Source organism: Danaus plexippus, chromosome 17, assembly GCF_018135715.1.
Source record: "Danaus plexippus chromosome 17, MEX_DaPlex, whole genome shotgun sequence".
Taxonomy (NCBI): Eukaryota; Metazoa; Arthropoda; class Insecta; order Lepidoptera; family Nymphalidae; genus Danaus; species Danaus plexippus.
In genome coordinates this window covers 2,965,302-2,982,936 of record NC_083548.1, presented here as the reverse complement: position 1 = coordinate 2,982,936, position 17,635 = coordinate 2,965,302, and the positions used below count along the sequence as shown (strand labels likewise).

Below are 17,635 nucleotides of genomic sequence, written 5' to 3'. Positions count from 1 at the left end.
ATCAACTGACTTAAATAATGTCAAATAGCTTCTCAAACATTTTGACAGCTGTTTAATACAGCGGCCGTAATTATTTCAATATATTTTTAAACCAACCGGAAATAGAACAATAGTTTGCTCATAAAATATACCCTATAGAATTGTTACAACTCAATAAGATATTAATTAAATCGTTTCAAGAAACATCGTGATTATAATTTTTTTAATCAAACACATACTAACTACATAACAGATTATTTTAAAATAGAAGTAATAAGGCTCTTATGGAGACTCAAATTTGTAGTGATTGTTTAATATTACTCACACACACACACACACACACGCACATGCATACATATATACATATATATGTATTATAAATTATGAGAAATACTTGTAAAAACAAACCTAACAAGACTAATAATAGTACGTAAATACGATCATTTTACAGTAATTAGTAATATAATTAAGTAACAAACATCATAATATTTCTTACTCTGAACAAATTTATAATATCTCAAGAGAATCTGACAAACAAAACTTAGACTGTAATTACCCACGTCTTATAACAAAATATTCACCAACTCCATTATCAAAATATATTACAATACAACAAAATTAATTAAAAATTGTTACATTTAAATCTATTTATATGATAATAACAAAAAAGTATAGCAGTAGAATAAATTAAGAATATTTAATAACATTGTAATTCTGCCTCGTGTTAGAAGGTATCTGTGTTTAAACGAAGGTTATGGAGTGCTAAAGAATTATGTTATTTTTATGAATCCACTGTATCCTTACGCGGCGAAGTTTCTGAGATTCTTTAGTTGGTATTGTTACGACACCGCAACCTTGCCGGGTGAATATATATACGAACGCACTTACATACATGCATATATAAATATACGGTCAGCTTCTTAAACTTATCAGCTGATATTTTAAAAATTTATTTAATTTTTGTATGCGAATTATTAATATCACTTTATATTGTAGTTTAAATGATGCGTTTCGTAATCCGATTGTTGACAAAAAGGACAGGATTAATACGTTAGTGGTCAGATCGTTGAATGAGGTCAGATGGCTATCTCATAGTGTCAAAATTTGTCATCCGCTGACTTGCGCATTAACAAGCCAAGTAATTAACATAACTGAGTATGGACGCCGCTAATCCGCGACTTGTATCTAAATTAATCTCCCATATAAAATAATGAAACACATTTATTTTTGTTTCTATATAGAAGTTAAGTTACATCTTTTACTATTATGAATAAACAAAATAGTTTTTCTTTTTAAAACATTTCATTGCTCAGAAAATCAAATAATGAAACTTAACTTAAAATCTTTACTGGGCAGAATTACAATAATCTGTAGGCATCTCACGTACGGCGTTGTCAACTTTCGCAATGCCACCTTGCAGTGTTCAAATAGTAAGTAGTTTTGAAGGCTGAACCCACAAGGTGAGCTCCGTCACTTATTGTAGCGTCTGCGGAAAATAAACATGATTACTGAAGAACTCAAACAGGTATAATATGATAAGGCCAGGCATGTTTAACAAAACCTCTTTCGGAAATTAAAAAAAAAACGAGTCAATTACTAAAATTAACCAAACCTTAAAGTTCAACTTATAATATGACACAAAGAGACCAAGAACACAATTTTAAGTAAACCTCATTTGTAGAACATCTACATTCAGCCAATTACTACAATGTGTGAAGTTTTCAAATTCAATGTCTAAAATTATGAATCAAACAGCTCACTTTAGCGAAAAATCTTTCATGAAAACCAATTATTTATCCAGTAATTTACTAAAATGTATATAATTCTATTTTCTAGGAGTCAATCTATAGTTATGCAAGTTAATGCAGTTTTAAGGGAACCTCTTTGGTAAAAAAAAAAAATTATTCAGCCAATTGCTAAAATGTATAAAATTGTATAATACAACCAAGGCTTAGTCGCCTACGCTCGCTCCGTTCACTTAAACCGAATTTCACCTTGTCTGTGTGTCCTGCGCTGGTATTACCTCCGACCTCAGAGATTACGAAACATGACACTAGTGATATTTTATATAGAGACTTACACAGCTCGTGCCCTTTTATATAAAAAGATCATTTTTATTAACGCTGATGACGATTTATTTAATTTAAGAGTACCTACAGCTTCCTTGCCCTATTTATTTAATATATTGATTGATTATTTTATTACAGGATTTTTCCATTAGGTCACGTCATTTATACAATTATTAGCAGTTTCATAACTTATTGACTTTTATGATCTGTGATAATAAAATAAAATTATATTGTTTATAATATTTAAAAACTGATTTTTTTTTACGATTAAACTATTCAGCATGAATGATATCAAAAGATAATACTCAAATAAAACACAACCAAGCCACAGCGGGTGCGAAGGCAAAGATTTAGGCCGTAAGCGGCTTACAGAATACAACTACAAATCTTTAAGTACATATGTACAAAATAAATGCAGTTAAAGTAATAGTAAAGTATTAAATTCAGTGAGTTACATTTAAAGTAACTATATATAACTTTATAACGGAAAGCTTTAGACGATCAAGTAAATTAAATTTCATGAAGGTAGCCGCTTACATAGTAAAAGTTAAATAAAGTTAGCCGAGCAATTAAAATCAAACAAGATCCGCTTTACCGTTCAAACTTTTAGATTGAATACTAAACCTCTCGCTAAAACTAACAACTGGAAACTCTGCCTCATCTTATTAACTGGAGCCATTAAAATGTACAATGTCGGATGTTCTACGGCCGCCTTGACCGATACATACTAATGATACTTAATGAAACTTATTAATATTAAGTAAAACAATGATTCAATATTAAAAACACTACAACCTTACACAGAGGCCACTATTTTCTATGGATCTATCTTAATTTTTATCTAAGCATTCGCTTCTGATAAAATGGGAGATCCCTTAATGTTTATAACATATTTAATTATTACTATAATTCAGTACGGACGTCGGTCGGCGTTGCGTGCTATTGGTTGCGATGTACGTATTTATTTATCGTTATAGCGTATAGGATACAAAATATCGTTCATAACTAGTCCACGATCGTAAACCAGCCAGCTATTGAAGATATTTTCCTCTTGTCAGTTCTCTGAATCTCAATGTGTATAGATAGCACGGCTCAGTGACACTACGTCCGATATCACGGTATTTTATGGGCGATGCCTTACGTACGTGCCGGCTTGTACGAATTTCGGACGAATAAAATCCCACTGACCACATACGTTTCTATTTAAAAAGCTTTTTCACATTCGCTCCAATGAGTTATATCTCGTTGCCGTAGTGGTAATTTATGTTATGGGAATTTCAATGAATTCGAAAGCAATTAAAGCCGTTTGCTGATATTAAATTAAAGGCGAGGACGCTTTAGAAAATATGTACGGAAGATATCTGAGGGCGGTACGAATTATAGTGAGGGCCGCATCTATGTCGCTCGAGTTGAAATATTCCCTATTGCGAACGCAAGCCGCCGTACAGCGGCTAGCTACGTCAGTTGGGATCGGAGCGACGAGCTGAGCGCTCCTCCACGTCCGCCACATTCGCGATACCCTGCCAGTACTCATCTAACCATTATAATTTGATAGTTGTCTAGTTTTGGCCCTTCGTAAAAAGTTTATCGACCCTACGCATAGCAACCCTTACTCTTTTCAATTCAATCGCTCCCTCTAATTACGATCACCCCTTAACTTAGTCGAAAAGTAGTCCGGACGCTCTCGAACCTAATTTTTTCTTTTTGATTTATTATTATTACGTTGCATTTATTTCTCGCTTTTGTCCGTATAACTAAAGCTTTGAAACTGGGAATATTCGTCCATTAATGTAGTGTTTGAACTGTTGTCTCGAAATAAAAGTGTTCAATTATTAAATGTGAGTGACGATCGTAATTAAACAACGGTGCATGGTTTCCTGAGGAGTTTTTGGCTGCGGATGTGCACGCCGCTGCCGGCCTGGTTCGTGCCGGCTGGAATGCCCGGTGCTCTTGACCTAACTAGGTATTATATTGAATACATCATACAAAATACTACATTTTTATAAGAAATTCATAAATGTAATTATTTACTTCATTAATACACCCAAAAATCTATAGTACTTAAACAAAACAACAAATCTTTTATTTCTCTATTGCACTTACATATTGTGTTTACATTAAAATAATACATAAAATTCATATCTTATATATATATTTAATGTTAATAATAAACAATATTTACGATACGTTACGTATGTAGCTCGCTTATTGTTTGAACTGTTCCAATGACGTACATTTAAACGACATATTATGTTGGTACGAACTGATACAGTCACTAGTATCAGGACGTTGCCCTAAATGACTATGTTGATAACATGCCCTATGCTGATAAAATTAACATTCAAGGAAGGGTAACACATTATATACAAAATAAAATCCGAAAGAAGAATTTTATATTTTATACCTAACACTCACTGAAAAATAACATGTTTATATTGAAATAACAGCATTATTTAATGATAAACAACCTTCCATCCCGTCTCCTCCATCATGATTATAGCAAATTAGTGTAAAAATTGCGAAAAATTACAAAATTTTATCTTAAACAATATTATTCTCTACCTCATCCGGCATTCTTTACTTAATTTTGTATTTTCAAAACAGCGTGTACAATAATTTGTTATCTGCAGTGAACTACTGGTTACAAACAAATACTTTTTTTAAATATTTTTAACGTTATATATAATGGGAACTTTTAAATAGCTTTCTGTCATTATATCTCTTAAAATTTTATCATGTGTTACATTCATATATATTGTCATTGTCTCGCGAAACTTTGTGATGTCTGTTTGTGTTATCGTCTGTTTTAACAACAATGACGTCACAAATATAAAACATGACTTCACACACGAACAATAGTAATAAACTATTATTAAATAACATATATTAGATTCATTTGCACATAATATATAATGACATAACTATAATTGGTTTTTAAGTGATTCATTTATATTGATAATAATCTTAACACATAGTTAGCTACGCCACCTTTATCAAATCTCTATATATTTTATAATTGAAAAAAAAATATATATATGTTTGTATAAATGTCAGTATTCAGTACGCTTAGCGCATTTTTTCATCGTCATGCTGAATACAATACGAACAGTTTCCCGTTTTTGATTAATTAAAGTTAATACTGAAGGTATTTGAGTCCGAACAATATCGTTCAATCGAATATCTACGAGCATTGTTTTTTAAAACTACTAATATTATTAGTGAATACATATTTAGTCAGATATCGTAATTACACACTGACATTTATCGGAATAGTTTGTGTATGTAATCAAGTACGGACGAACCTGTGGTTAGCAATTAATTTGTAATCACCGTAATATTATATAATAATCATAAAACAGTTCTCAATGTAATACAATACCTAACCTGACCTAGACATTTATGCTTTGAAACCGCTAATTATTGAAGTCCATCAATTATACAGGGGGTGAACGGAATGCCAATTACATTTTATTATTAGCTTAAATAGTTTCTCTTAAACAATTTCATAGTTATAAAAAATGTATATCATTAACATATGTATCATTATGTTATATGCTAATAATTGATCTTTTTTATATAATCTTAAATTTTTGCCTATATCATAAGAATACAGTAAAAACGGGAATTTTAATGATTTTCCAGTCAAACGGCTATAATGAACAGTTAAAAAGTTATCCCACTATGGTTTTTTACTTTAGAACTTTGTTCCCTTTCATCTCGATCGCTATCCAATTTGCTGAACCTTCGATTTTATTGAGTTCCATCTTAACTTTATCTATAGAAAAGTTTCAATTTGCAAAACATTGCTCTACAGTTTAGATACGTGAAGCTGGTACCAGATAAACAATTGTATCAGACGCGTTTATTATTAATGCTTTCAGTACACGTTCTTTAATCATTTAAAATAGCTTTATATGTAGCATCAACGTTATTAGAATTAAGGCCATCATGGAAAAGGCATCTGACAAGATAGTGCAGTCATATCAAATTTATTTTTTACATATATGTACCATAATCACAATAGAAACACCTTATCACCGGCATGAATCATCAAGTTATAAGACGGATAGTTTTAGAGTATTTTATTCTTAAATCGTCCCAAACTAAAGTATTCAAATAGATATATAGAGGAAAATATGGATTTTTTTTAAATTTATTTAATTTAATATTTACGTATAATCAAACAAGGTTTTAACGTGCGTGATGCGGGCAAAGCCACAGGCATTTGGTGTTATATAAAATAATACCAACATTAAAGTATAATCTAAACGTATTATAATACTTAATACTTGATCATGCAATGAATATTAATGTACAGAGCTAGTGAGATTGACATTCGTAATTCAACATATAAGTAAGAATATCACAGAATCACAATGAGGTGACATCACTCATTCAGAAGACTTCGCTCTATGTTGGAACATTTATTTTTGGTCGTGAACCCCCCCACGTTGTTTGAGACTGCGCTATTTGTAGTATATAAACCACAGCTTGGATCGCATTATAATAAGCAATAATCTCCATACATTTTCATGTTAATTAAAATTTATATTAAAAAAACAGTATTACCATTAATAAGGCTTCAATTACACTTAATTAATCCGCTCGAATTAATTCGCTGAAAATTATATATTAATTACATGTAATAATTGAGATAAATTTTTGTTTAAACAGAAATAAAAGTAATAAATAATATAAATAAAAACCGTATAAAAGAAAAATACTAAAATTCTCCTAGTCATTTCTTTCGTCAGACCATTTCACTGTAAATATGTAGCAGCTTGCTGATAGTTTTTGAATCGTATTTCGTGGAAAGTCTTATAATTTAACATGGAACAGTTGTAAGTGGAGTTAAGCACGCAACTTGCCGACAAGACCGTTACTTACCGTGTGGCTTCAAATATTTTGACTTGGCTTTACTAAAGTTTTAGTCTGCACCCATACTAATAGCATGCATCTTTGATCTAAAACTACCAGTTCCTAAATTAAACGGATCTTTTACATTCATAATAAAATTAAATAAAATTAAATTGTATGATTCAGATAAAAATTAATTTACGACTTTAAAAAATTAACCTCTTTCAAATGAAACATTTTGTTTCGTCTGTCTACTTTTTTTCGTGTATGCTACCAAGTAAATTATAGACCGTACTTCAATCACCGGCAAAACTGAACTAATTCTTTTTGGTCCGAAATCGATTCCAATCAAAACTAGGAAGCATTGAAATACAATAGACAGTTTGTCAAACTGATAGAATTTATAGCGAACATAAAATCGACAGCAACGTATCATTCAGTGGCTTGAAAGACAATGAAACGATCTACCGTAAACGCTAGACGTCGAATATACCATCACTACTGACGTTATAATATAAACATCGCCGATACCTCAGGCGTTATATCAAATTAGAGCCGGCCGTTCCTTGAACCAACATTTTATCTAAAGCACAGTTCTCGCTACTCGGTTTAATTCGAATTGCAGCGTATTATTTATCTTTACAACTAAACTGACGTACCCACCAACACTGACGCATTCACGATACATGTAAAGTAGTTAAAATTAATATTTTACTTTAATATATGAATACATCATATAAATGTATCGTTGTGAATTGTAAACGAAATGCCATTTCGTTCGTACGTGACCATTCCGTTGTGAAATGTCACGCGGTTTCCGTTAAATCAATATGTCTGAATGAGATTTTGTTTGAGTTTTTTAACGATTTCGCAATAAAGTTTTGTATCGTTTCATTCTATACGGCGGCTTGTATTCAAATACGTAAATTATTCAAATGTAATTAAAATATTTTTTTATGTGTATGGTCATTTTAATCGGTATCGAATGACCGATTGATATCTATATGTAATAGTGATTTCCGAGGCAGCTATTATAGTTCGTAAACTAAAGACTTGCAAAAGAATCTAAACAGTTGCTTATTTCACAATATATGTGAGTATTGAGTTATATATTTTTTTATCCTCTAGACTAATATTGACGTTTTTTTTTAAATAACTATATCGATTCATTTTCCATTATCGTTTCTAATCGTCGTATAGAAGGCACACGGTTCGTTCCACGTGATCGCTCCATAAACATTTTACGTAAACAACTGATTCAGATTGAAAATGGAAGCAAATAAATTGTACTTAATAAACGCAACACGCTACACTATGTACAATTTAAATTACTATGTATAAACATTCGTATATAAGAAGAGGTAAATAACAAAACTAATATCACGGGTATCATAGAACATTCTTAAATATCTGTTCTAAAACTATTTACTTATTTTAACTTGTAATGTATATTTATATATTACATAATGAATAATTCGAATAATGTAAGCAATTAACGATAGCTAATATAAATTTTCAATCAATATAATGAAAATTAATTAATTACCTTACATGACGAATCCGTGGAATTGGAAAGCGGTTTAATTAAAAACCGTTTCGCTGTTCTTCGGTGCATATTAAGCGCCTTTACATTTAACCTCTGATGATATAATCATATGCCTTCAAGGTTGTGGGAAGTTGATGTAAAAAAAAAAAAAAAAACCTAGCAGAATCCACATAGAGAGCTGTAGGCGGTAGTTAGTGACTTCCGCGTTCGTCAACGTCTCACGTAACCTTGGTTGTTACAACTCTTTGTCTTTATTTTGTGTCCCACGTGCCACGGATTCCCAGCAAATATTATGACCACGGCTATTTAGAATATTCAAGCTATGTGATATTATATACACTTTTTTTACCATATCCGATATATTACAGAAATTAAACATCGTTCAATAAAATTATTGGCCTTCCAAACATTTTAAACACTCTTCTCCTTTTGAATTCATTTCAGAATAATTGAAAAAATTTGCCACGTTATAAAAAATATATTACATAAATACGTTGCTTGAAACGACATAAAATATATCCTGAGGTTGTCGCTTGAAATATCTTTTTACCAATATCGACATATATTTCATAATTTGTTCGCAATCGCAATGATTTCGGGCATTAAATTGTACAAAAATATGTTATAGAGCCATATAGAATAGAATTAAGACTTCTTTTGCGAGCAAGTGACTTATCCTGCACGTTTATTTGGATGCTTTAAGCCTTCAGCTATCGTACGTGTCTTGACTGCATCTGATCTCACGTACCAAACATTTGACTATTGATATCATGTCAATAGATAAATTATACTATAATACAAGTTACGTCATATAACGCACATAATCTCAGCATATCATTTTGCTATGATAATAGTCTAAAATGTGTCTCATTTATAAATAGATTCATTATATGTAGTACGTTTAAATCAATTGACTTGTTTTAAATTTAATCAGTACTAAATTAACATACAAAAGTTGTTAGCGAACTAACTTAAATTACTCTGACGGGTTGCGTTAAATAAATAGCATTAATGGAATTGAAAATAATTTTAAATAGTACAAAGCAGATCGCTGCTTCTGTGAGCTCTTAGCTGTGATTTCCTTCGTGTTGCCATTTATACAGTGTTCCATTGAATAATGGAATGTTTTGTTACCGTATCTCACCCGACAGATGAAAGTAAACCGTTCCGTACACCCCACTTACAATAGCAGGTAAGATGATAAACTTTTCTCTGCTAACCTATTCAATACAATTTTAGTATTTCTACTTAGTTTACTTAATATATTTTATATACTTTGAAATAATATATAAATGTATTAAATATGCATATTGATTTTTATAATGATCGTATTTTCTACTCCTAATAAGTGCTCACACACATTATGTGTTCAATAACATGACGTGTACGTGTTTATTAAGAATTGAGACTTGTTTGCTATGATATACTTATTACGTAAATGAATAAATTAAATACAGTCATTAAAACGTCTGATAACGTTTTAAAATGTTTCTATTTGATAATAACGTAAACACCAATCCCATCGGTCGATTGTTGATGTACATTAATAGCGGGTTATCCGTATGCGTCGCCCCTCACGTACATTGAACCTTAGTTTATATTTAACTGTGACAACACGTGTGTCGGGGAAGCCACACGTTGTTGGAGAGCGCTCATTTTAAATTACACGTAGGCATACAAATATATATACTAGTACGTTAAAAACATGGTATATATGTTCTGCTTCAGCATCGGATGCTTAAAACATTTCTGTATCCTACAACAATATACATATTATTGCGAATAGTTTACCTGGAGGATGGCACAATAACGTTCAATGAACCCTTCGCGACGCTAACCACGTCAGTTTAGCTGAATGCTAATATTACTTCCTTATTTTATATGCATTGTAAACTAAGACTGCCTTTAACATTTCACTTGCCAAATCTTTCTTTTTGTTCCGACTTCTTTTATCTCGATTCTTCGAAAATCTGACTGTATTTGTTTAGCTTTGCGCTTTACTACGTTATGCATTTTCTTATTATATTGTTCAGTTAGGATTAGAACTTAAAACGTGATTCATATAAGTACGAAATGTTCAATAAAATTTTAATAGATATTAAATAATTATAGTGCTCTGTAAAAGTCGTTTAAAATTCACTTCAGAGTTTATTTAAGAATAATAATGAAAATCACTGATGGGACTTTGACCTCTTTATTCAGTAAATTTTATAGCAGATAATATTTTTGGTTACAAATGTTTCTTAAAATTAAATAATATTTCTAATTTCAACATCTTATTAAACAATGTAAATGCTTTTTATTCCATTACAACGGACCGAGTGGCTACCACAATTAAATACCCATCGAAGTGTTGACGCACGTAGTTTTTATTTTCTCCGTCACGAAACAGCACTTAGTTTAGTTTCTTAGTCCGTCACGAAAGTCTAATATACAAGAATAGAAGTTAACCGACAAAATTTAACATTTTTATATAATTTATAATAGCTATGGTACCATTTGAATGGATTAAGTACGTCATGAAATGTATTAAAGCCACGCTATAAGCTTCAAAGGTTAAACACGCGCTGTTAAGCCGAAGTCGAAGTTACGGTAAATAGCGTTCCTACGCAGTTGACTGGCACTGAACTAAGTAGAGCTCTCGGTTATAACTAGCATCGATTTCCGAAAAAATACACCTCTAATGACGGACATACAAATATAGTAAAGCTAATTTTTCAAAATGATATACGAGTGTAACGCTATTAAATGTTGATATATTATGCGTTATAATTGTGTAAGGTGTTATAAGTGTCAGTATTTCGTAGCAGCTTCACGTGGTCGACGCAGCCGAGGGTATTGATCTAGTGCGCGCGCAAACTCCCTGCGACTATACACAGATGATTGTTCAACCGTTCGTCGGCATGCCGCAAGAACTGAAGTGAACACTTACTCGTCAGAGTGTCATCGGCAGCTGAGGCTTAATCTTAATTATCAAGTCTCTTTATTGTCCACGAAGAGTACTCCGACCTACTCTAACACTGATTCCAATACTCAGAGCGAATTGTATCAGAATATTCTCACTTTTCATCATATTATACCTTGTATTTTAAAATTCATCTCTCATTTCGTCGTCTTCAATGTTCGGAAATTTTTTCGACCGACACACATTTGTCTTTTGGTTCGGTTATTTTGACTTTACCAAAGATACCTTGCGTTTAACTTGGATCTAAATCAGAGTTTTTTTTACATTCCACTGACCTTAATAAAACCTAACGCGTCTATAATAGTCCACTAATTAATAACACGTAGTATTTAAGTGTAGTCGTAAATTTATTTTGCAATAATTATAACACAATGTGTGTCATATTTAGTGACACATTTTGTCTTAGGGATCCACTTATTTAACTTATATGCCCATACATTTTAGTCTGATTATTCTGATATAACTTAAAACAGTTTTATAATAACACAGTAGTTTGAAAAAGTAGTAACGGTTTGAGAAACTTGCTTTTGCAAGACCTACTTTGAAATAAGTATAAAATCAAATTATTTATATTTAACGATAGAAACCACTTGTATCTTGTTCATGTGCTTGGCGGTCCTGTATTAATTTTATATTTTACATATATCTATAACGAGCTGGGTCCAGACAAGCAATTCATAGCATTTAATTATCGATGGCGCGACAATGACCGTGTTACAATCATATCAAAAGCAATAAAGACAATTTTGTTCCAGTGCATCACGACCGTTGATGTACCACGGCTTATATTGTACGTGTTCTAACTAGCAACGCAATTTCCGTACGGCGTATAACAAAAAACAACTTTAAAAAAGTATCCACTGTCACCCGCCATTGTGTTCTTTGGACGTTCGTTAAAAATATTGCAGTGTGTTTTCGCTTTGACGTTGGGCTTTATTGGTTGATGTTCGTGTATGGACTAGTGGACACCATTTAAATGTTTTATCAAATAGTGCGCTCCAGCATTCTATATAATAGTTTATTTACAATCCATTTAATATATCGCTATTATATATCTGTATTACAATTATTTCATCTAAGTTATATCCAATGGTATACCTCCAGTTACATACTGACTCAGTGATTATTTATTTAAATCGTATCCGATAGAACACGCCCGTTAACCTTGCATTCATCATCGCCTTACAGAATCATCAGCGTCACTCAAGGTCCTTAATAAAAAAATACTGCTGGTATTCAAACAGAAAAATTTCGTAATATTCAAATAATTTACGAAACTCAACACGTGTTGGAGCTATAAAATAATCGAGTGACTTCTATAAATACGTCAAATACTGTGATAAAATTGTGAACTTGGCCTCCTTAGAGCAAACATTGATTTAGCTGTGATGCAATTAGTGCTACGTCATCTGGCTTTTCGCAATAAGCATTGTAACGATTATCCTCTGGGTCAAGTTCGCAACGTTTTAATGATTTACACTATAATATGTGTTGTATACCGACTCACAAAATATGTGCACTCTGAATATGAGTTAGCGGTAACATATTTCGCGTTTTTATGTTTTTGTTACAGTTTAATATAAACAAGATTATTAACATTTATAATGCTTATACAGCACTAAATAAGTTTTTACATTTCGTCACGATCGAGATGGCATTTTTATAATAACAATGCTGGTATTAATTACTTTTTAATAATATTTCTATGATCTTATTAAAACCATTAAGTCACATGATTTATGCTTCTGAATGTGTTATTAAATCTGTAATAAATAATAAACAACGGGACACTAATCGACACGTGCAACGCAAGATATTTTATCTGACTAATCGTGCAAGCGCATGATGGTGTAGTCAGCAAATCGTCTAAAACGTGATATCCCCGTAGTCATCCCCGTAGTCGCAGGTTCGAATCCCTCTGAATTCGTTGAATACTTTATTACATACAATTTTTTTATGATTTTTATTTAATTGTACACAATATTTATAGTCAAGAAATGTTAAATGAAAGAACCACTAAATAACCAGAACAAGAATGTTTATTACCTTAAGATATTTAATTGTCTTGTTGCACTTGTTTAAAAAAAATGTGAAGTAACAAAAACACAAATTAATATCAAAGACGATTATTAAGCTTACGCCTAAAAACCTTTTGAAACATTAAAAGAAGTTTATTGTAAGTCTGAGAATCTTTCCCATATTTTGTAGTGGAATTTAAAATATGTGTCACATTACGTATTGATAATATTTTTTATTTCTTCCAGGTAAATAATTGAACGGAAAGCAAGTCGTAGACGTAAGTAAAACGCAATTGCATTTAAAAAGACGAGTTAAGAATTTAAAATATTAAAGCAACAGAAAAGCGTGCTTCCGAGATAAATATGCTGCAACTTGGTAGGTGTTGACTGAGACATATGACGGTAAATTGTAACTAACGGTATAACATCACGAATGCAACGAAAAAACTATGCAGTATTTAACTGTAAAGCTGCAACTAGTTCCGATACCGTCTCTGGCACACATTCATAATGATCGCTGATTAAACCTAGGGTCAGTTAAGCCTTTAACGGTTATATTTAGTTCCAAGGGAGTTCGCTTTCATTAATTATACGTGCTTGGTATTGTAGAATTCATTCTAAATATTATTTATATTAATTGAACTGTTTTTCACAGTACTCAGTCAATACAAGTAATTTGTTTGAACACACTTCGATATAGTCTCATAAGGTTAAATTTTATTACAAAATTTAAAAAGATAATGATAATCAAGCCCCCGAAAACCTCCAAAAACTAAATGTTATTTAAATTAAAGCAGTGGATTTATGAAATACAGACATTGACCAAGCATTTATTTCGAAGTGTTTTTCTTTGAAACCCATTTTTGTTGTATAAAATAAAATGATCAACTTGGTTATACCTAACGCCATACTGCCATGTAGTAATGTTTTTAAATAAACGTTTTTTAAAGAGTAATACAGTTAATCAAAAAATCCTATTAAGCTAAATAGAATGTACTAACGAATGTAACTCTATTTATAAAAAAAAAGATCTAACGCAAATATGGTGATCTTGATCTGGCTATAAATTTTAAGCAAGTAAGTAGTTAACCCATTAAAATAATTAAAGAAAAAACAGTATTTTATGTTTACTTTTTCACCGGAAGTTTTAAGAATGATGGAGTACAAATTTTTATGTCTTTTAAAATTAGTTGACAATTACCCATAATTAAGATAGGATTGTTAAAAGAAAATCCATTTTTAACTCGAAGTATGTAACAATATTTGTCATTTAAATTAACATATTGTTTCGTAAATGATACAAAAACTTTACCCTTGTATTAAAAAATAAAAAAATAATATAAATATTAAATTTTATGATATTGAGAGCGAAATTTTATAGATAATTGTACTTAATTACAGTATATTATTACAGGCTATTTATTGATCATCAATTTTATCTAAGTTCTATCAAACATCTTTTATGATGAGATGTAAAACAATTATGCTTAAGATTATAATGAACCAAAACTTAAATATAAATAAGTTATTATATTCAAATGTATTATGTATTCGCAAGTGAAATGGCCGCAAAAGTATATACGTGTTAACGCAATGCATCCGAATATACAGGACGCATTGTTTATGTTAATATGGCGAGCAGATTATCGCTACGACAAATTCTAACGGGGCAAGTTGCGTGGGGGAAATGGACCGAGTCTGCGCACGCGCACCGCTATAATAGATCGTTCGTCCCCAGTTGCTTTCGACGCGTTGCACAGAACACGTGCTACCAGACAGTGATACAGACGGATGTATGAACTTTTTATGTGAATGTTACAAGTTATACGTTAGTTATAAACTGTGAACCATCTTGTTGGTATAAAGTTATGGGATATATGTGCTGGGTAGCATTACGCTGGGCTACTTAAGGTAGGTTCGGTGACGACGTGAATGTGCTTGTAATTGATGTATTACACTGTTAATATTGTCGGTCCCATTTGTAGCAGGGTATGTTCATTTTATACTGATGACTTAAAAAAGTCTACACTACGGTGACGGCATTACATTAAGGTTATCAAACAATTATCCTTGAAGATTTAAAAGTAATCATAATAAATAATAATAAGAATGGAAAGAGGATTATAATTTTATGTGTAACAAAATTTCAAACGATAATTTTAAATATGTTTTATAACACGTGAGAGATGAACAGCGGAACCTTATCAGTTTGACCCCATCGAGACGTAAACAACAGACGGTCTAACACACGATGTGATAAACACAGAAATTACGCTCCAAAAAGATAATTACTAATGATAATATTATATTAAAACAACACATTAGTACATATTTAGTAGATTTTTTATACGTTTGTCATATGATGTCTCATATAATATAAAACTTAAAACACAATATAAATATAAAAAGAGGTATGCTTTGAAATAATTATAAAGATTTTTAATTTTTGAGATGATTTTTTTTTTTATAAGTGACGTGGTATTGACATTTGATAAATTCTTACCTTACCGCCATTCACTCTAAAGACCTCGATAATTACGGGAACATTTTAGATCTGAGTTATTCGAAAATTTGAATAAAATATAAAATTTAGATGACGGTCGTTATGTTTATCTACATTAAGCGTTTTAATATATAAATAAATAAATAAATAATATTACTTTTTATATTCGTTATACTTGGAGTTAAAAGTTGAAAACCTTGGTAATATCGTGAAAGGACTCACATGCTTATTTGCTTATTTAGTAACACTTTATACCTTCGTAATGTGGTATTTGTGACAATTTAACGCTTTAACCGATACGGTTAACGGAATCAGAGAGTTAAGTATAATATTACATACAACATATTGGTGAGATTTATACAAATGTTTATATTAAACGATCTTGTAATAACATTACGATTAACACCCACGCTATTTGATTTTTCGACTTAGTTTATTGAATAATGACTCTTTTTTTTATACTACTTGAGATACTTCTATTTTAATAAACAACTCCTACTCAGGAGGACTCCTACTGAGGCTCATGTTTCTACGTAAGACATAGTGGACATTTTTCCTAAATTTAATACATTCTTTCTCACGCCCCGATTAAGAACGATTATATATATAATATACACACAACAAACTCTACTGACTGCGAACATCAAATATGCGAAAATAGTATATTTTTTTATAAAAAGTAGAAAAAGTCTGAATATTTCAATATCTTTAAATGGAGTTAATTCCTTTTTCCATATAATACAATACAAACTTAATCTCTAGTTACAGAAATAACTCAAAATATCTATTATAACACCATAAAATATGCCTCAAATTTGTCTAGATATAGCCATGACAAACTATACCCAACAAGAAAGACGTGTGAAATCAGTATTGATCCATTCTCTTCTTCTCATAAATAAATTATTAAATTATACATCTTCATCAAAACACGTTAAGCTCTTCCCGAACGTAAAAGGTGACAACCACGCTCAAAGTAAACTTTCAAATTCAGTCGAATGATTATTGAAAATTCAAGTTTCAAGTCAGATAAGTCTTCATATAAATCTAATAATCATGTTTATTCAACTGTCAATAATTAAATAGTAATTTACAATCAAAAATATATGCATATTGAATTAAATAAATATGTTAATAATAATTAAAATGAAAGTACGTAATCGACTTTAGTACATAAATCCAATATGACGGGGGACATTTATAAAGTGTCTTAAGGAAAATCTCGTCGTTTAACTACCGTGAACTTGACTGAATAGATGTGCTCATGGTTTCTAGATAATAAAACCGTTCTATAATGAAACACAACGATATACCGTTTATATGAATTCTTACAATTCGCAATTACGACATTTTAACGATAACTACATACCTATTAGCACATAATGCTAAACAAAAACAACACACTTTACCTCAAAACGTTTTATAAGAGACGAAGAAACACACTTAATTGCACCCACCACATGTTTATTTATTAAAAACCTTAAAGTGAATTAATTCTTAATTATTGTCGCGAACTTAATAATCCTTGTATGTAATATGCATGAATAAAAATGTATAAAATGACACACATACTTTGGAACCTTCCTTCAATATAGAAGAATAAAATATAATCTTTTTATTGATAATAATATATATCGGATTTTATTACAAATTCATTATTTTAAAGACAGGACGCCAGCCTCGCTGACGTCTCTAATG

The 17,635-nt window shown here is 30.9% G+C and overlaps 1 protein-coding gene across 4 annotated transcripts in view; it reads left to right on the top strand.

Annotated features, from left to right (window-relative positions):
• Positions 1-17,635, top strand: part of LOC116771499 (protein gustavus) — a 42,660-nt gene that overhangs the window by 4,901 nt on the left and 20,124 nt on the right. The window contains exon 1 of one of the 4 annotated variants that reach the window (XM_061523393.1): positions 3,507-4,011. The exons of 1 other annotated variant lie outside the window; for it this stretch is intronic. In XM_061523393.1, coding sequence (XP_061379377.1) covers positions 3,947-4,011 — 65 coding nt within the window. In that variant the 5' untranslated portion in view covers positions 3,507-3,946. Of the gene's footprint in view, positions 1-3,506; positions 4,012-15,159; positions 15,346-17,635 lie in introns of those variants that run through there. 2 more of the 4 variants (XM_032663354.2, XM_061523396.1) reach the window with 2 other exon arrangements.